Source organism: Sceloporus occidentalis, unplaced genomic scaffold, assembly GCF_023333645.1.
Source record: "Sceloporus occidentalis isolate IW3139 unplaced genomic scaffold, rSceOcc1.0.p SCAF_5, whole genome shotgun sequence".
Lineage (NCBI taxonomy): Eukaryota > Metazoa > Chordata > Lepidosauria > Squamata > Phrynosomatidae > Sceloporus > Sceloporus occidentalis.
In genome coordinates, this window is record NW_028316985.1 from 133,537,155 (window position 1) to 133,555,132 (window position 17,978).

At 39.6% G+C, this 17,978-nt stretch overlaps 1 protein-coding gene across 6 annotated transcripts in view; it reads right to left on the reverse strand.

The window, feature by feature from the left end:
* The window catches only part of LOC149312848 (palladin-like), a 288,974-nt gene that overhangs the window by 42,396 nt on the left and 228,600 nt on the right, over positions 1-17,978 (reverse strand). For all 6 annotated transcript variants that reach the window (XM_089525522.1, XM_089525520.1, XM_089525521.1 and 3 more), the window contains one exon: positions 12,507-13,187. In XM_089525522.1, coding sequence (XP_089381648.1) covers positions 12,507-13,187 — 681 coding nt within the window. The remainder of the gene's footprint in view (positions 1-12,506; positions 13,188-17,978) is intronic.

Below are 17,978 nucleotides of genomic sequence, written 5' to 3' on the forward strand. Positions count from 1 at the left end.
TAGACGTCCGTCTGCAAAATTACAATTAATTACACATTAATTACACAAGTAAGGTGTTCCACTCTCAGTGTATATCAACAGGATGTTGATCTAAATAGAGCTTTATGAAGAATGTAGAAAATGTACGTTTTTGGTCTAAAAATGTCTAGAATGGTCACTTACAAACAGGAAAACAATATTTCCAATACTTTCAGGATAAAGTTCTGGTCTTCCTTATGGTCTCCAAATCAAATTTTTGAAATTGCCTTTTACCAGCAAAACTGTGAAGACACTTTAAAGACTCTAATAAGAAGACTAAGAAAAACAGTTTTTGGCCTATGGTGCAATCCACCAACCATCGCTATTGTCCAGCTTCAGCCTCTTTCCATTATAATCACGTGAAGAGAGTGAAGAATGGAAATTGTCAAGCCTTGTGGTGCCTGGTGGATGTAATCCCAAACTTATCAAAACTAATAAATAAGGCCATTAAAAAGTAAACTTGCATTAACTTCAATTGACCATGAGTCTCCTTTCAAAGACAGCATGTAGGGATTCTACATGATAGCTTGCAGAGACTATGTGTGTAGGCCTTTAGCCAGGTTAGTAAGCCAAAAGCAGCAAAAAACGCTGGCTCGTGCCCTACTGAGAGACGCTGAGTAAATAAGCCAGCATGGCCTTTCTCCTTTCTAGCACAGCACAACATATGCGTTGTAGTTTTGTTCAGTTGAATTGACAGAAAGGCACTTGTCACATGGCTTTTTCTTCATGCAGCTGTAACAATCATTTGGAAATAAAAGTAGATAAAAAGCATATGAAAAACTAAACCCTTCCAAATGCAACCATTTGTCAAGACAGAACAGGTCAATACTATTGGCTACTGCACCAGGTTTGAGAATGCCTCCATTCTCTCCAGATCAAATTCCTGGTCAATGCTTCTTCAGGAGTAGCCCACAACACATCTGGATTATAATTGAGACTAGGGGCATCTGAACAAAGATGTGCTTCTGTACTTCATAGTTTTTGGCTGAATTTATTTAAACACAGGCTCAAACATCAGAAAATAACAAATAAAATTTAGGAATGCTAATGAATGGAAAAAAAATGATGCTTTTTATATACATTCAGAATACTGAGTGTAACTTTGGATAACTATGTTATGAACCTACACAACATATAACTACAAAATGCCAGGGAAAAAGACCCATTACTGTGTTCCTTGGAGACACTTGACAAAACATAGGACAGCTGCAAATGCTGGGGAAAGACTAATCATATTTCCATTATTTACTGAGAAGTGATAAATTTAGGGAATCCTGGACAGATTTTATGTACAGTTAAGCTTGTGAACTCTCCTTAAGAATTCCCTTTCAGAAATCAACTTAAACGTCTAATATGTGATATGAGACCAAATATGAACACAGAGGGATGGCAAAGAATTCCACTGGAGTTGAGATTTTCAATGCAAGTTTTTCAAGACAAAAGTTTTGTTTCAGAAAAATAAAATCCACCGTGGAATTTTTTTAAAAATGTGAAAAGCTATTAAAGCATAAATTTGAAAAAATATGCACAAATACACTTTAGTCAACAGGAATACACACACATATAAATATGCATATTAGGAAAAAGTGGGTATGGAAACATGTATAAGTTTCCAGTGAAAGAAGGAAGAGCAAAAGCTTGCAACTACACACAACCAAAGGATGAAATGAGAATGGAGGTTGGATATGAAGAAATCCGAACAAACCGAGACTGAGAGTTTTTACTACTCGTAGTTCTAAATGCAATATTTTCTTCAGGTGCTCAAGCACTTATTTCACACACCATGCATTTGAAGTTCCTGAAACGAATCTGGAAAAATATTTTTCTATTGAGGAATCAGCACTAAAAAAAATTCAAAAAGGTAGACAAAAGAAGAAGAGCATTTCTTCCATTACTTTTCTGGGGTCCAGTAGGGGCATAAGGAAGATACATAGGTTTAGAACCACCCAAACTAACATTACAGGAAACAGTATGTTCTGTGTCAATGGGAAGGTAGTGAATGGTGCAATGGAAACAGTGGATCCTAATATGGAAAGGCTGAATTGAAGGGGGCGGGGGGAGAAGGATTATGCTAATCTGCAAATGATGTTTATAAAAGATGTACATAAAGAAAACAAATTAAAGTGGATTTACTGGAAGGATTAGCCTTAACCTTGAGAAAAAGAAGATGGAAAAATTGTTGTAAAAGAGAAATTATAAATCAGGAGGGGAAGAAGGATGAGACTAATATTGAAAGGATGGTTATGAGAAATAAATATATGGAAAAAACAAAATCAAGTTAATATATGGAAGGATTAGCTGAGCAGAGAGTTGAAAAATGGGGTGAATTGGAATGCATGATCCCCCAGAATAATTACTTGCAATGGAAATGGTTGTAATAACAAGGGTTGGAAGAGGGAGTTGGATGATTTGGGGAAGGAGAAGATTATGGTTTGAATGGATAAAGAGAAAGGCTTGAGTCTGAGATAAAACAATACCGCAAGGATAGTATTTGGCTGAAGCTGGATTAAGAAAGCTGGTTACAGATTTCACTGACATTTGGGTATGACTATGGTTATAAAAAGGGGTTAAATTTTATAAAGTGAAACTGGGTAGAAATATAGGAGATGGATTGGAGATACACATGCTTTACTATAGGCAATAGATTTTTCAAATAATATATTAGAAGGATTAGTATTATATAATTTTGTTAGTAATAGTATTACAAATAAAGAGGAGAAAATTTAATGAATATTAAATTAAATATTAAATGAATATAATGAATATTAAGATGTAATATTGCTTAATTGAGTATAGTGATATAATAAGTGAAATTTTAATGTTAGTTATTGGATCCTTGAGAAAGATGAAGATGCGGTTGGATTTGAAGAATAATGAGAATACAGAGTAGAAAGAAGTGTACGATTAGATTTTTACTTAGAGAGGCTTGAAATAACTATATTGCGATATAACTCCTGAAAGGAAGAATAGAAGTTATCTTTTTCATTTGTGTTCTCTAACTTCTTTATGCCTTACAGTACTCTGTGTTTCTTTTTCTTCTTTTTAGTTTCATTGTATCTATGATTTTATATATACATTTTGTGTGTGTGTGTGTGTGTGTGTGTATATATACATGAAAGGATTTGGTCATAAAAGCCTGCATCACTGGGCTGAAGCCATTATAACATCACTGGTGTACACATATTTATGGTCTCCTTAGGGCAAACCAGATTGTTTCTTCTATATCTGGGAAAGTTTTTATGAGATAAACACAACAGCAACAACATGGCAATATATAACTTTCTTTTGATCTTGCCGACAAGTACCCTAGATCAATTAAAATAAATGAGACAACCAGTGAACATTGGTTGACTCAATACTTACTGAAGCAAAATCAAGTTCAATTCAGCTACCACTCAAATAAACGCAAAAAGGGAACAGAAAAATAACACTACAACAGTGTTTTCAGTCACATTACTTAATCCTATACATTTCCATTAATCTTTCTGATTTGATTAACTGCTTTGAAAAACATGCAAACAGCAACTAAATGTAATATTAGCAATAAAGGAGACTGGGGTGGGGGGGGGGAGGAGAAAAAAAGTTTGGAATGTATAAACAATGTTTACTCCAAAGCAAACTGTCCTAGTTTTGTCTCAAAGGCTTCTAGCAAAATTAATGTTTGTTACTCTAATTCAAGGCCATTATATTTCATGCACAGTGGAATTCTCTGTATCCAGAGCTAATTGTCCCAAAGAATGTATATAACTAAATCCTGTTTAGATCTTCCTCTTTCAAGCTGATATACCCATAAACTACAAAGACATCCCCACTTGTCCTGACTTTAAAAGGAATTCAGACTGGTCACTGAGAGATGACTAATTCTACTCTCTCTTTCTAGTGGTTTTGCACTGTATATTTGCAGTCTCTTCCTCTGAGCCAGCTGCACTCTCAGGCGTACCCATGCGATCCTGTGAAATGTAAATAAAATAAGACTGTGGGTTTCCCACAGAAGCAAGTGAAAGTTGGATTTTCATGAAAAGAAGGGAATAAAAACTTATTGTTTTTGACAATCATGCTAATGAACTGAGGATTAACTAGTGATCTACCTACTAATCTGGTATATGAGCTGGACACACTCAAAAAAGAAATTAGTTATAATAAGGGGTTAATGCCATAAATTAGTCATAATAATTCTATCCTGGGATCAGATTCTAGCTGTATTTTTAAAACTGTATTTTGTCTTCTGGTGCAACTCTAAGGCTGCATCTGCACTCCAAAAATAGTACAGTTTGACAACACTTTAACTGAAATGGCTTAATACCAAAGAATCCTGGGATTTATCATTTTGTGAGATATTTAGAAAGAGCTCTGGTGCCACAACAAACTACAAATTCTAGTATTCCATAGGATGGAGCCATGGCAATTAAAGCAGTGTCAAACTGCATTATTTCTGCAGTGCAGTTTAAAAGAGCACTTTACATATTCTAGTCCAGATCCACATCAGAGGTACCAGGAAATAACAGACGGCCCCATTAAACTCAGTGAGACTTTTGAGTAGGTTTTAATAGGACTAGACATTGCTAATGCAGTACATGGAGATGTTTAGCTATTCTTAGGCATGTAAATTTTGGAAACTGCTGCCTGCAAAAGTAACTTTTCCATGTTCAGTGCTAATGGGTTAGAATAAACTGTTTTGATCTCTGCTGGTGACTTTTTCTGAAAGGAGATATAATGCATGCACACACACAAAGAACTACACCATATATATATATATATATATATATATGGACAAGTTGCTTATCTGTAATGGTATTTCTTCAAGCAGCCATCTGCGAATTCACACAAATGGGTTATTCTATGCCTGCACAGTTAGCTTCAGAACCTTCTTGGAGATAATAAAGGCATTTTAGCGGTAGCCCCTTCCACTCCCCAACTGCCTTTATTAGTCGGTTTCCTGCCTAAACCCTCAGTTCCACGGACGCTGAGTAGTAGCAGCCCAGGACCAAAGGAGAGGCAGGGCATGACTGTGTGGAGAGGGTGGGTGGGATTTGTGTGAATTCGCAGATGACCACTTGAAGAAATACTGTTACAGGTAAGCAACCTGTCCTCTTTCTTCGTGGTCTCTGCAAATCACACAAATGGGTTAGACTAGCAAGCTTAGGTCAGTGGAGGTGGGAGTGCCATGCCACACAAGAAAGGCATATTGACCCCAAATAGAATCACTAGGTGGGAAACCAATCCCAATGGCATGCAAACCTGGGGATGAACAGTCCTGCTGACATGACGAGTCTACAGAGTCGTGTAGAAATACTGAGACGTAGTGGAACAGTCACCAATGAAGGTGAAACATGCCCATTGGTAGAAAAACAGGCTTGCCAGCTGACCATATGTTGCACAGACTGTAGGTAAAGTTTGATGGTCCATAATAAATGGCAAGTGTAAACTGAGGGCAGGGAAAAACCCTGACCTAGATAACACAGGTTTGTTGGCAATGCAGATTATGCCAAAACCACCGAACAGGTGAGTGGTGTAGAATATAAGGAATCTCAGTACTGTGAGCGGCTATTGGAAGATACCAAGCACGAAGGTCTGGTATACAGACATTGTCTAATCCAAAAGGTGGATTGAATCCAACATGAAAGGCAAAGGGCTCACAACAATGCAAGGCTGCACAGGCCGGGACGTTGGCATCCAGGAAAGAAGGGTTTACAAAACCCTCAAACTTGAGGTGTGTCTTTCAAAGAATCTTGAAAGTAGGAAACAGGCAGTGACCTGATAAAGCCTCTCAAAGCCATGATTTGGAGATTGTGGCAGTGACAGACACAGCCTAGAATGTAAAGTAGTCTAGGGCTAAATGTCCTTCTTTCAGAGAATGAAAAAGACAATCTGTGCTCAACAATGAGATGGTTGGGAAATCCATCCATAGAGAGAGAGCCTAATGACATCGAACTGGAGAAGAGCTCCAGCAATGATTCCTGGAAGAACAGTGGACACCAGAGAGGAGGAATATTACCTCATAAAGTCACAACACATTTCTGACAAGAAAGAGAGAAGATCGCAAGATCCAATTGTTGTGGCACACAAGACATGCTGTACGTAAGCGTAATGTTCCAGGCTATCAGCACAAAGCATGCAGATCTTGGTGAAAACGAGAAAGAAAACAACAGTGGCTGGTATGATGCCAATAAGATTAGTCACAGCATTGTAAAAGTGAAGGGATACCACATTGTCAGGTTGAAAGATGTCCCTGTGGGGACGGTATCCCATGACGTGATGTCCTGTGGATATTGAGACATGGCAAGAACAGCCAGCACTGATAGTCAAACAGTATAGCAGAAGTGACCTGGTATCAATCCATCATGAATGGGCCCTGGAGCAGTGGAGCTGGAATAGACTTTAAAAACCACAAAGTCCAGTTCTAGCCAGCTGGTGCAAAATACCAGGCAATATGACAGAAATCATCATAATGTTATCCCTAATGCTTAAGAGGAACGACTCAAGCTGTAGCATTAAACTACTGCAACATGCCAGTATGAGCAGAAGGGCTTGAAGACCATGGTGAGGAAGGAAGGCCGGTGGCAATTCTATAAGTTTCTCTCAGAGATAAGAGGTGAAAATTGTGCCAGTCAAGCGGGTGCCATTTAAAAAAAAAACTGTTCAGGAATAATGGGGCTTTGCCAAGTGCGCCAGTAAGGCGGGCATTATTTGAAAACCTTTCCTCAAGAGAAAAGGCAGGAAAAGTTCTGCCAAGCACAGCAACTGAGGTGAGCAACCGTTGCATCAGAAAAATTTCCCCAGAAAGGGGGAGAGGCAAACTGAAGGCGAGGGAAACTGTGGTTAAACAACTTCACCTCAGAATTTAAATTCACATTTAAGTATACAATTATCTAGAAAACCATAGCATTTGTTTAAAATATGAACAACGATATTAAAAAATTAACACCAAAACGTAGATTGATCCTGTCAAATCAAGTTTTTAAAAATCTGACAAGAAAACCAATCTCTGAAGAGTTCCTAAATGCTGCTAGTGCGGCGGACAAAAGGAACTGAGGGTTTAGGTGGGAAACCGACTAATAAAGGCAGTTGGAGAGTAGAAGGGGCTACCTCCAAAATGCCTTTAATATCTTCAAGAAGGTTCCGAAGCTAACTGTGCAGGAACAGAATAACCCATTTGTGTGATTCACAGAGACCACGAAGAAGATATATATAACTGTAGCTTCCCTGGAGCACTAATAAATTAACTATTTTTTTAGCAGTAAAAGTCAAAAGGAAAGAACTGATACTAGAATAAAACTTCGGTACAAGTTGCAATTCTGTATTTATGCAGTGTGTGTACATAAGTAGTGAGCTTTGCCAAGGAATCACAGGTGGAGTGAAAGAAGCAATCCATACACACTGTTGTGGGCCCAGACGATCCTGCTGGCACCTCAGCATGACCGCCATGGGAAGAGGTCTTGTTTTTATTGGCACAAGCCACTAACTAGTGGTGCATGTTTACTCTAACATAGCATTTCCCAATTTTGAACCAGTATGACAACTATCCATCACTATACTAGTTGGGGCTTGTGAAAGTTGAATATCTAAAGATCCAAGGTTGGGAATCATTGCTCAAACACACTCTATATTTTGTGTGTTTCAGCCAAATGCTTAATGCTGATTATGTATGTGTTTCTGTGTTTCAATCAAATGCTTAAGGCTGAGCTGGTGTTTATTATGTAACCAAGCTGTTATTTCTTAAAAACTATATACAGCAAACATACTTTTGAGAGACAGATTTTGGTTGGATGCCCTTTTTAAAAAAAATAAAAATAAAAATAAATGCAAGAATCTGGAATGGCTAAACCTATATGCTGGCAAATGCACACCTTAAAGCTAGCCAACTGGAAATTGTTCATTTGAACAATTATGGTTTGGACAGTGAAGCCAAATCCACAGCCTACAGAGGCCTCTAATTCACAAAGATGGATCTCCTTTGAGTTGAAATGTCTATGTGATATTTATTGCTCCTGTTCCCATGCCACATGTTTGGGAACAAATGTTATTGAGTCCTGATTGAGAGCTCTATAAAACTTTAATTTCATGGGAAATCAAGATGTCTTCTTTGGCTTCACTTGAGTAAGAATTCCATTCGTCTGCTTGCATATAGGAAGTTTTCATCCATTATTTCCTTCACTTTCACTGCAATTATGGAGGACATGTTTGCTATTATTTCCCCAGACTTTGTGCCAGTTGGAAATAGCCAGTAGGGAGAAGGGCAGCTGTGCTGAGCTTTTGACCTTTAAGTAATAGGCCACAGCTAAACAATGTTAGAGGACTGGAAAGGCACCATGAGACCAGCAGTGGGCTATTTACAAGCAAGAGTGCAGAGAAAGGCCAGACAATGGTCAAAAAGAAATGTGACATAAATGAAAAGTCCACAGGTCGCTTTCTCTTTGTTAAGCATCAAAAATAATCAACACCATTCGTTGTTAAACTACCTACACTTCCTAAGAGGTAGCCAATACCAACCAGTGTCAAGAAAGCTGGGGCCTGGGGTCATAGGCCAAACTTTAATTACTAATCCCAACTAGATTACATCTGATAAATCAATGGCTGGATGGTAAATCAAAAGTTATGTAAATCCCACTGATTTGATGGCGTAAAACCAAGTACTAGTGCCAACTATAATAGACACCTTGAATAAATGGGATTTACATGAGTATTGATTTACTGCTGAGCAATTGATTCACAGGGTTTAGGACAAAGTAAGAATCAGATAGCTTTTCAAATATGGTTGGACTGTAACTCCCAGCAACCCTAGTCACAATAGCAAATGTTGAAGAATGCTGGGAGTTGCAAATCAGTTACATATGGAGGGCTGTATTATTTCCATTCCTGTTTTACTCTTACTTGGGCTAGCATTTGGATTTAGGCTATACTGTGATATAACACTGTACATAAGAGACATAATTAGCAGAATCTTAGAAAGTGTCAACAAACATGTTTAATATGGCTGTTCATTCATTAGAGTGCAACAGTGGGGGTGCAAGTGTAGTAGAGAAGGGCTTTACCAGACTGCCCAACAATTCTGATAAATTTCAGGGCACCCTGTTTCAAGATTTCACAGCTTGTAACAGTTGTTTACATGCCCATATCCAGCTACACCTCACATATTTTGGGGGTTTGGCATTGGTTTGTTGCTGGTTGCAGTGGAATTTAGAGCTACCCTGGCACTGAATGTTTCTTGTCAATCTTTTCTCTTTTCTTTTAAATTGTAGTTAAGCTGTGATGTCGATGCAGTATCCCTCTAGTTCCCTGCCAATCCCCTCCATATTCCCTTTCTTATACATTTAATTTTTAAAAAATGGCTTGTTATAGTACTACTGCTAAAATGCCATGCCACTTTAGCACTAAAACTCATAAAAAAGGGAGTGGTAGTGGAAGAAATGGTCAGTTTAGTAACCAGAAATGTCATGAGGGAATGAAAGTAATGGTCATACATCTCTTTCAAATATCATCAAAGGGATCACCAGAGACAATGGATACAGAAGCATCCAATGGAATCAAGAAGTTGTTAAAGACATGCGACATTTACTGCAGCCTGTATCAGAAACACTCACAACAGGATAAAAGCCACTCTCTGCAGTGGGCTGTAAAAGTTGCAAATCGTACCAGAAATTCCCAAGAGAAGTGCCACAACAGAAGGAATTTTGTATGGGATCTGACCCCCTTTCCCCCATAACTACAGTTATAACTAGAGTTATTATAACTGTATGACTGTTCCTCATTTTGGAAAAACTCACAGTGCTTGGCAGCTGGAATGACTCAACCTTGCCTGCAAATTCTGGCAACTGTAGTCCAAAATGAGAATGTTTCCATACTCTGGTTATGTTACTGGAACTGACTCAGACATGGCAGACATCAGTGACCCTTGACATGGGAACTGTGGCAAGGGTTACTGCAAGTTGATGTTTTCCTTCTTAGGTCCCTGTATTTACTGCCAGTTGTTTTCAGTTTCCTAAAAATCAGCAATAGCTGTTGAAAGGAAGTGGCCTTGTATGGGCAGCAGTATGAGGTGGAACTACAAGCTATGAACTAAAACTGCAGTTGCTGAACATATTTGCTTCATAATTGAGGCATGGAAAGGGGACATGTGCAGAAAAAGAATCAGTGGGCACGAAGTAAGAAAACTGCCTGGAGAGGAAAACAGTAAAATGGGTGGTGGAGGGGGGGATGGTGTAGCCCTCCAGAGGCTGTTGCATTCATCTCCAATCTCCTCTAACCCATATTGCAAATTGTATGAGTGCTGGAAATTTCATATTTTTGAAGATTGCACCATTTCTACTCCTGGAGTAACGTATATTATCTCCCTGCCAGAAGATGAGCTGAAAGACTAATTTAGGGGCTCTCCAGCCAATCCTGCACTAAACAGGAAACAACTGCATGAGCAGAACTGCCATGGAAGAAGTTTATATATAATTAACGCTGTAGGGGACTTTTGGTTCCAGGGATTTACTCATGACAAATGGGTTCTGGTCATGGGATAGGCACTGCCAGATTGATTAGAATTAATATAGTGGTGCCACACAATGCTTAATATTGTTCTTGATTAAGTGCTACATGAAACAGTCCTTTTAATGCTCTGGCCAGAGAACCATGGGAATGCATGGTTACTACTTAGGCTTAGGGGAACCAGATGCAGAAGAGGACATGGGTCTTGCACTTTTAATAATTGAGGTGAAGAGGAAATTCCTTTAGCTGTAGCTTGGAACACAGTTTACAACTGCTGAAATTCCCTGTTCCACCCAGCTGTTCCACACAACTCTTGCATCTAGCCACTCTAATCACTGTGGTAGTAAGCAATAAAGCAGGGCTTGTCAACTGAGGTAGATCTGAGGACTAATTTTCAGCTCCTAGGACTCTCTGGGGGCCACACAGACTGTCAAAAAAGCAGAGGTAGACAAAAGTCCACTTCTGGCTTTTTTAAAAAAGTGTATTTTTTCTTTTTTAAAGTGTTAAATGGTGTTTGTGTGGGCATCCTGCTACCTATTTAAAAGGTAAATTGCTGCTTCTTGGAATCTTCCAGGAGAGGCAATTCACCTATTTAGGGAGCTAGAAAAAGTGCAGTTCAGAGACCCAGGACAACTAGAGAGGCCACAAAAACAGCCCTTGGGTGGCAATGTAGTTCCATAGCCACATGTTACATACTTGCAACAAAGGAAGGATAAACAGGTCAGTTTCTGCAGCTATGGCTGGCTGAAAACACCAGTGATGTCTCCAGGTTCTCATATCAGCTAATCAGTTTTGTGTGTGCGTGTCTTTCTTTCTTCAGAATTACAGCTTTCAACCAATTTTTATACACCCCCCACGTAAACCTATTATCTGCAGCAGCTATTCTGGTTGTTTTAACATAAAAACTGGATACATTATTTCAGGAATCTATTAGGCTCCATGTAGAGCTGAATGTTCTCAGGCAAATGAAGCAGACCTGGGCTGAAGGAGAAGTAGAGGGGACAGTCAGTGCAACTCTGGTCAGAGCACTGAGAAACTGACCCAACTGCAAAAAAGGTAACTGGAATGATATTATTGACATGACTGTTGTTATTGTTGTTGTTGCTGTGTGCTTCAAGCTGTTTCTACCTTATGGTGACCCTAAGGCAGACCTATCATGGGGTTTTCACAAGAAGTTTCTTCAGAGAGGATTTGCTATGGCTATCCTGAGGCTGAGAGAGTGTCACTTACACAAGGTCACCCAATGAGTTTCCATGGCTGAGCAGGTATTCGCGCAATGGTCTCGAGAGTCATAGCCCAACACTAAAACCACTAAACCATGCTGGCTTGACTGCCTCCCTGTTATTTCTGACAGATACCATAAGTTCCACCAGCTGACCCAGGATACTGCTCACTGATGGCTTCTGGCCATTTCAGAATGGCTTTTGGCCATTTCAGATTTGACACATAGAATGTTTCTTGGCACTGGGCCTACTTAGATGTATGACCACACCCAGGACTTCTTCAAAATAATGGCCAGGAAGATGTAGTTGGCCAATAAGCCTGAACATGAAAAAAGTTATTTTTTAGGATGAAAACTCCCAGAATCTTTCAGACAGTCCAAAAAAGTAAGTTTTACAAGTTCTGAGCGAGTCCCAAATTAGTTGCCATAAAGCTACTGAAGGAGGACAGGACCAGATGGGAGGGAAGTGCCATAAAAAAAGGTGTAGTAAGCTAATGGCCGCTGGGCCACAAGACACACAGTGATCACTTGTGCCCAGCCTGGGATTTACTGGCAGACTGCAATTCTTCTTTTCCTTTAGATATAAGTGTGCTTCCTCTGTGATCAAAAGTAGGAAATTAGTCTGACACAGTGCAAAAGAAGGGTAACATACAACAATAAAATATATGAAGAATAACAGTCCAAAGATTAGAAATACTATATTAATGACATTAAAAAACACAAGTATGGTTTTAAAGGTGAAACAAAGATTGGAATGCAGCTTTTGAGGAGGCTACCAATTATTTCTACTTACGGAGGTGTGACACCCTTTGGAAGTCCTAGTGCATTAACAGAGACTGGAGGTGGTTGAGACGGTAGCATGGAGCTGAGGAAAGCTGCTGGTGACTGGATAGAGTTGGAAAATCTAGATGTTGGAGAAAGGCTGCGGGAGGGTGAAGGGATAGAGGTGGGGAGAGGAGGTGGAGGTGGTGGTGGCAGTGGAAAGGAATCAGCCACCGAAAAAGTGGAAGTTGGACTAAAAACAGGTGGTGGTGGTGGAGGTGGGGAAGGAGACCATGGGTACTCCCCCTCAGGTGAAAATGGTTGCGAGAAAGGGGGAACAGATGTTTTGCTAAATTGTTTCTGTGAAGTAGTTGGAGACATAGGGGATGGGAGGCTTGATGTGGAAGATCCGGATGAAGGTGTCACGTAGCTTGAAGCAGGGCTGATGTTCTGTGCAGCAATGAATTGTTTGGGACGGGCATAGTTGAAGGAGCTGGATGACTGCATGGTGGGAGCAGAATGAGAGTTGAGAACACTCATTTGCACAGGGGTGCAAGCAACAGAGTGGCTGGACTCAAGTTCTTGGAATGAAGGTGGAGGTGGAAAAGTTGGAGATGAGGGCAGAGTTTGGTGGAAACCAGCTTGCTGCTGCTGGGAAGCTTCTTTTTCCAGTCGGATTTGGTTCTGCAACTGCTGAATTCTTAGGGGGTCCCTGTAATAATAATAATAAAAAAAACACAGAAAAGGAAAGTAATTAGAAGAAAATTCATTTTGGTGTCAAAGAGAGGGGGGAGAGAGACAAATGTCATCTTTGTCCAGTGCAGATAAGATAATCTTAGAGACTGGAAGACAAATTACTATTCCCAGGACACCCCCCCCCCCCTTACAGGACATAACCTGGAATTATAGTCCCAAAAAGTAACTTTTCCCAAACCAATCACTGATGTACAACCTAGATCAACAGAGGTTGATTTGGGTAGATGCTCCCATTAGTTTATTACCTCTCTTATATAGATTATGCCTTGCCTTCCTTCCAGTGCCATTAACCATGGTGAAACATTACATGTGTATCACCCTCACCATGGATCCCACTGTAACTAGGAGTTGAAGCTATTCTATAAACCTTGACAAAAAGGCTTAGTGGTAACCATGGTTACTTTTAGTGTAATTATAAACCTTGAACATGGTTAAAGCCTTATGTAGAGGTAGATAGAAGAGCATTAATTTTGTACCTGCAGGATCTGAGCAGAGGAGTGGAGTACAGGGGGTCTTGGGGAAGTCACATCCACAGGTTTGCCACAAGTAGAGGTCAACTTAAGGGCAGTTAACGACAACAAAATTATTATTTGTTATTTTTTGTTGTGTGAAGTTGAAGGCTTTCACTGCCGGTATCCAATTTTTTGTGGGTTTTTCAGGCTATGTAGCCGTGTTCTGAAACAGTTTATTCCTGATCTTTCACCAGCATCTGTGGCTGGCATCCAGCTGGTGAAGTGTCAGAAATAAACTCTTGCAGAACATGATCACACAGCCTGAAAAACCAACAAAAAACTATTTTTGTCATGTTTGCTACTAAAAATAGCTAGCAACAGCTAATAATGAATAAAACAATAAATCTTTTAAAACATTGTAATAAAATTAATTAACATTATCACAATAATGAATTTGGCATGCTAACTTTAAAGACAGCTAGCAGATTTCCCACCCTCTTCTTTTCTCAAAAGTAAGTGTAGAGGACTTGATTCAGATCAGGACCCGATTATGGGGATGTGCTTTAACCCTCTGCCTCTGGTGTGGTCCTGTCCCCATCCACCTGTATTTGCAACTTATACTGCCAAAAAGTGATTCTCTTTACAAAGTATTGTTTGGTACATCTTATGGAAATGTGTGGTTTGATCCTTGTTGTTCCATAGAAGAATACTGCTAATATGTACTTCCAATTAAAATTAAAATGCTGTACTCCAGGTTAATAACCAAAATGGACACATATTGCCTAAAGGATTGATTTATTCCATCAAATATCTTTCTTAAGCCTGGTACATACCTCCTTGGAGGCGGCTAGTTTTCTTGCAGAGGGATGCCGCAGCAGCCAAGCTGTGCGGTGTCCCTCTGCCCCAAAAGGAACCCGCAATCGACTTGAGTGTGGTTAACAACAACAAGCATATTACTGCATGGATCATGAAAAGATTGCTCCAAAGACATGGGAGTGTCACTACATTTGATAGTCTTGATGAGAAATCTCTACTTAGGACAAGAGGCTACTATTAGAACAGAACTCTGAGAAACAGAATGATTCCCAGTTGGCAAAGTGGTCAGGCAAGGCTGCATTTTATCATTATATCTGTTCAACTTATATGCAGAAAATATCATATGAACAGCAGATTTAGACTTAGAAGAAGGATAGATGGGGATAGGAGGAATGGACATTAACACCCTGCTAGTAGAAAACATCAGAGACTTGGAACAATTACTAAGATCAAAGAAGAAAGTGAAAAGGCAGGCTTGCTGCTGAACATAAAAAAATGCTGATCATGGAAGATCTATATAAATTCAACCTAGATAATGAGGAAATTAAAATAGTTAAAGATTTTCTATACCTTGGATCAAACATTGATCAGAACAGAGACTTCAGTCTAGAAATAAGACGACGATTAGGAATGAGAAGGAAAGCCACGAAAGAACTAAACAAGATCCTAAAAAGTAATGGTATACAACTGAGCACTAAAGTTAGAATCATCCAAGCCACTGTATTTCCCATCACCTTGTATGGATGAGAGGTGGACGCTGAAGAAAGTGGATAGGAGGAAAAACCAACTCATTTGAGATGTGGTGCTAGAGAAGAACCCTGAGGATACAGTGGACAGCCAAAAAGACAAAACAAATGGGTCTTTGAACAAATCAAGCCTGAACTCTTCCCTGGAGACCAAAATGATCAAATTGAGGCTTTGGCCACATCATGAGGAAACATCACTTACTAAAAGCAGACAATAATGCTAGAGAAGGGAGGAGACATCAGAAAGAGGAAGACCACATGCCAGATGGATAGACTCAATCAGGGAGGCCACGGGCCTGAATCCACAGGACTTAAGTTGATCACTGGAGGACAAGGAGGCTTGGAGATGTCTCATTCACAGGGTCACCATGAGTAAGGGCTAACTCATGGGCTGTTAATAATGACAACAAACCACTTTCACAGTACAGAGTTAGGTAATTGTGCAGAGAACAATGCACCTTACTACTTAAGAGGTATGATATGCATGTGTACATCCATGTACCCACTACATCTCTACTAAAGCCTAATTCCAGCTAAGATCAATTTTATCCCGACATGGGGTGTACTGAAAGATTCATCATTCTTGTTTCTATGTTGCAGAGGTAGAAAAGTCCAAAATTGTCTGAATGTTCCAGATGCTGTTGACATTTTTTAAGAGTTATGGTTACATAGACATCATACCTTTCAAGTTTATGTTGCATATATATCTATAAAAATTATTGTCAGGACCATGTGGCAGACTGGTCTGAAAATGACATGGATGTGGCCACTAGGAGTAACTGGAGCAGAGATTACTACAGTTCAAGTGGCAGGTGCATAAGTCAGCATTTGGTGAGCTGTGCATCATGGGAAGCCTGATGCAACATGCACAGTAGGTGAAGTCAGCCAGCAGTGCATCATGGGTAGTATTCTGATGCAACAGGTACTGGGTATGAAACCAGCCAGGTTTCATTGGTGGCATGGCTGTCACATGACTTCCAAGAAGACTACCTATATAAGGGAGAAGGTGATTATCTCTGTTGTTGGGTTGTTGTGGTCAATGGTTGGCAAAGCACTTTGTTGGACTGTCTGATACTCAGTGGAATCTTTGTAAATAGTTTGCAACAAAGATTAAAAGCCCTCATGTTGAGTGAAGTCTCGCTCTCTGGAGATTCATTTCGTTAAGCTGGGAGCTCACGGCTGCAGCCTGTGTGTGGGAGGAAATTTGCTGTGCAGCTCAGAGGCTTCGCAGAACCTTTGCTCTTCGCAGATCTTCTTCTAGGCATCCTGCCTATGTGCATCAACTCTGCGCATGGTCAGAAGGGACACAGCTCGTCTCTCTACGCCCCAACAATTATCACACAGTGCATCGGACAGCTCTAAAATCTTGGCTTAAAAATTGCCTAGCAAGTGGAGTCTCAAATGTGGCTTGGATGTGTTAAAGTGATATGCCCAACAGAATTTTCTATTAGCAGACAGATATACTGTATATAATGGGCCTTGGCCATCAATTGATTTGGAACCAAACCCCAGCGGATACCAATGGCTCACTGTAATGTCCCAAAATAGTATGGTTTCTCTTTCCTCGCCAGGTAACTGTCAAAAATTTTACATATATAACAACTTCAAAGGCTAAAAGAGTGATGTGGTAGCTGTAGCCCATCAGACATTTTGGACTACAATACTCATAGCTCCTTACCACTGGCCATTGTTGCAGGCTGGGATTTTTTGACAAATGAAATCTAAAAGCCACATATGTTTCACTTCTCTAACGAAAACCATTCTGTTAAGGCCATATTAAGTCTGTCATATATAACCTCTTGTGATGAAGATGCTTATGGAGGAAGAACTCTCTGAGTAATGGAACCCATGTATAATTCACCAGCAGAATGCAATTCATTGGAGTCTGACTGAAACAAAATGACAGCCTTTTCAAAGCTCCCATTCATTTTACTGAGGATTTGTAAATTGTGTCCAAGATAATAATTTCATCAGACCTGTTTGGCTGACTACAGTCATACTGAAAATATGTAGAAATACACATAAATGCTAAAGTAATGTTTTAATGAAATATTCTTTTTGGAGCTTTATTCCTTCTAAATGGAATTTGGATTACAAGAATGCCAGGGAGTTGATTTGAGTGACTAGCTGTGCAAGAATTGAACTTAATACTGGGATAATGGGCACCCCCCACCCTCCACCCCATTTTGCCTATTTTAAAAAGAAATAGTGACTATTCAAAAATATCTCAGAACATTTCCTGTGTGAAATTCTAGGCAAAGCATGTGCACTTCTGAAGAACTTCAATTCTGTACAATGGGTTGAAAGTCTAAGAGGTTTTTTTTGAATAAAATGTATGTTTAACACTGGTGGTGAATGGGTGGGTGGGATGGTGGTGCTTTGTGTTATGATTTTTTTCCTTCTCTTTTTGTTTTAATATGTGGATTAAGTTTCACTAATGTTATTACTGTTAGTTAATAGTGTGTTTATTCATTAATAAAATTATATTATAAAGAAATTAATGAGCACTGGCATAACAGCAAGTCACAACAAACATAATCTGTAGCTTGTAAACATGTATCCTAACCATGGTTTCCGATACTGCCATATGCGGGCTGATACAGGCTCAGACCAACTAACTGTTGCCTGGCTTTACAAACAACATCTGGCAATATCTAAATGAAGCTACAGCCAGTGATAGTATAGATGTAATGCAAAACCACATTTAAAACAGGGAAAGGAAGAGAACTAGAG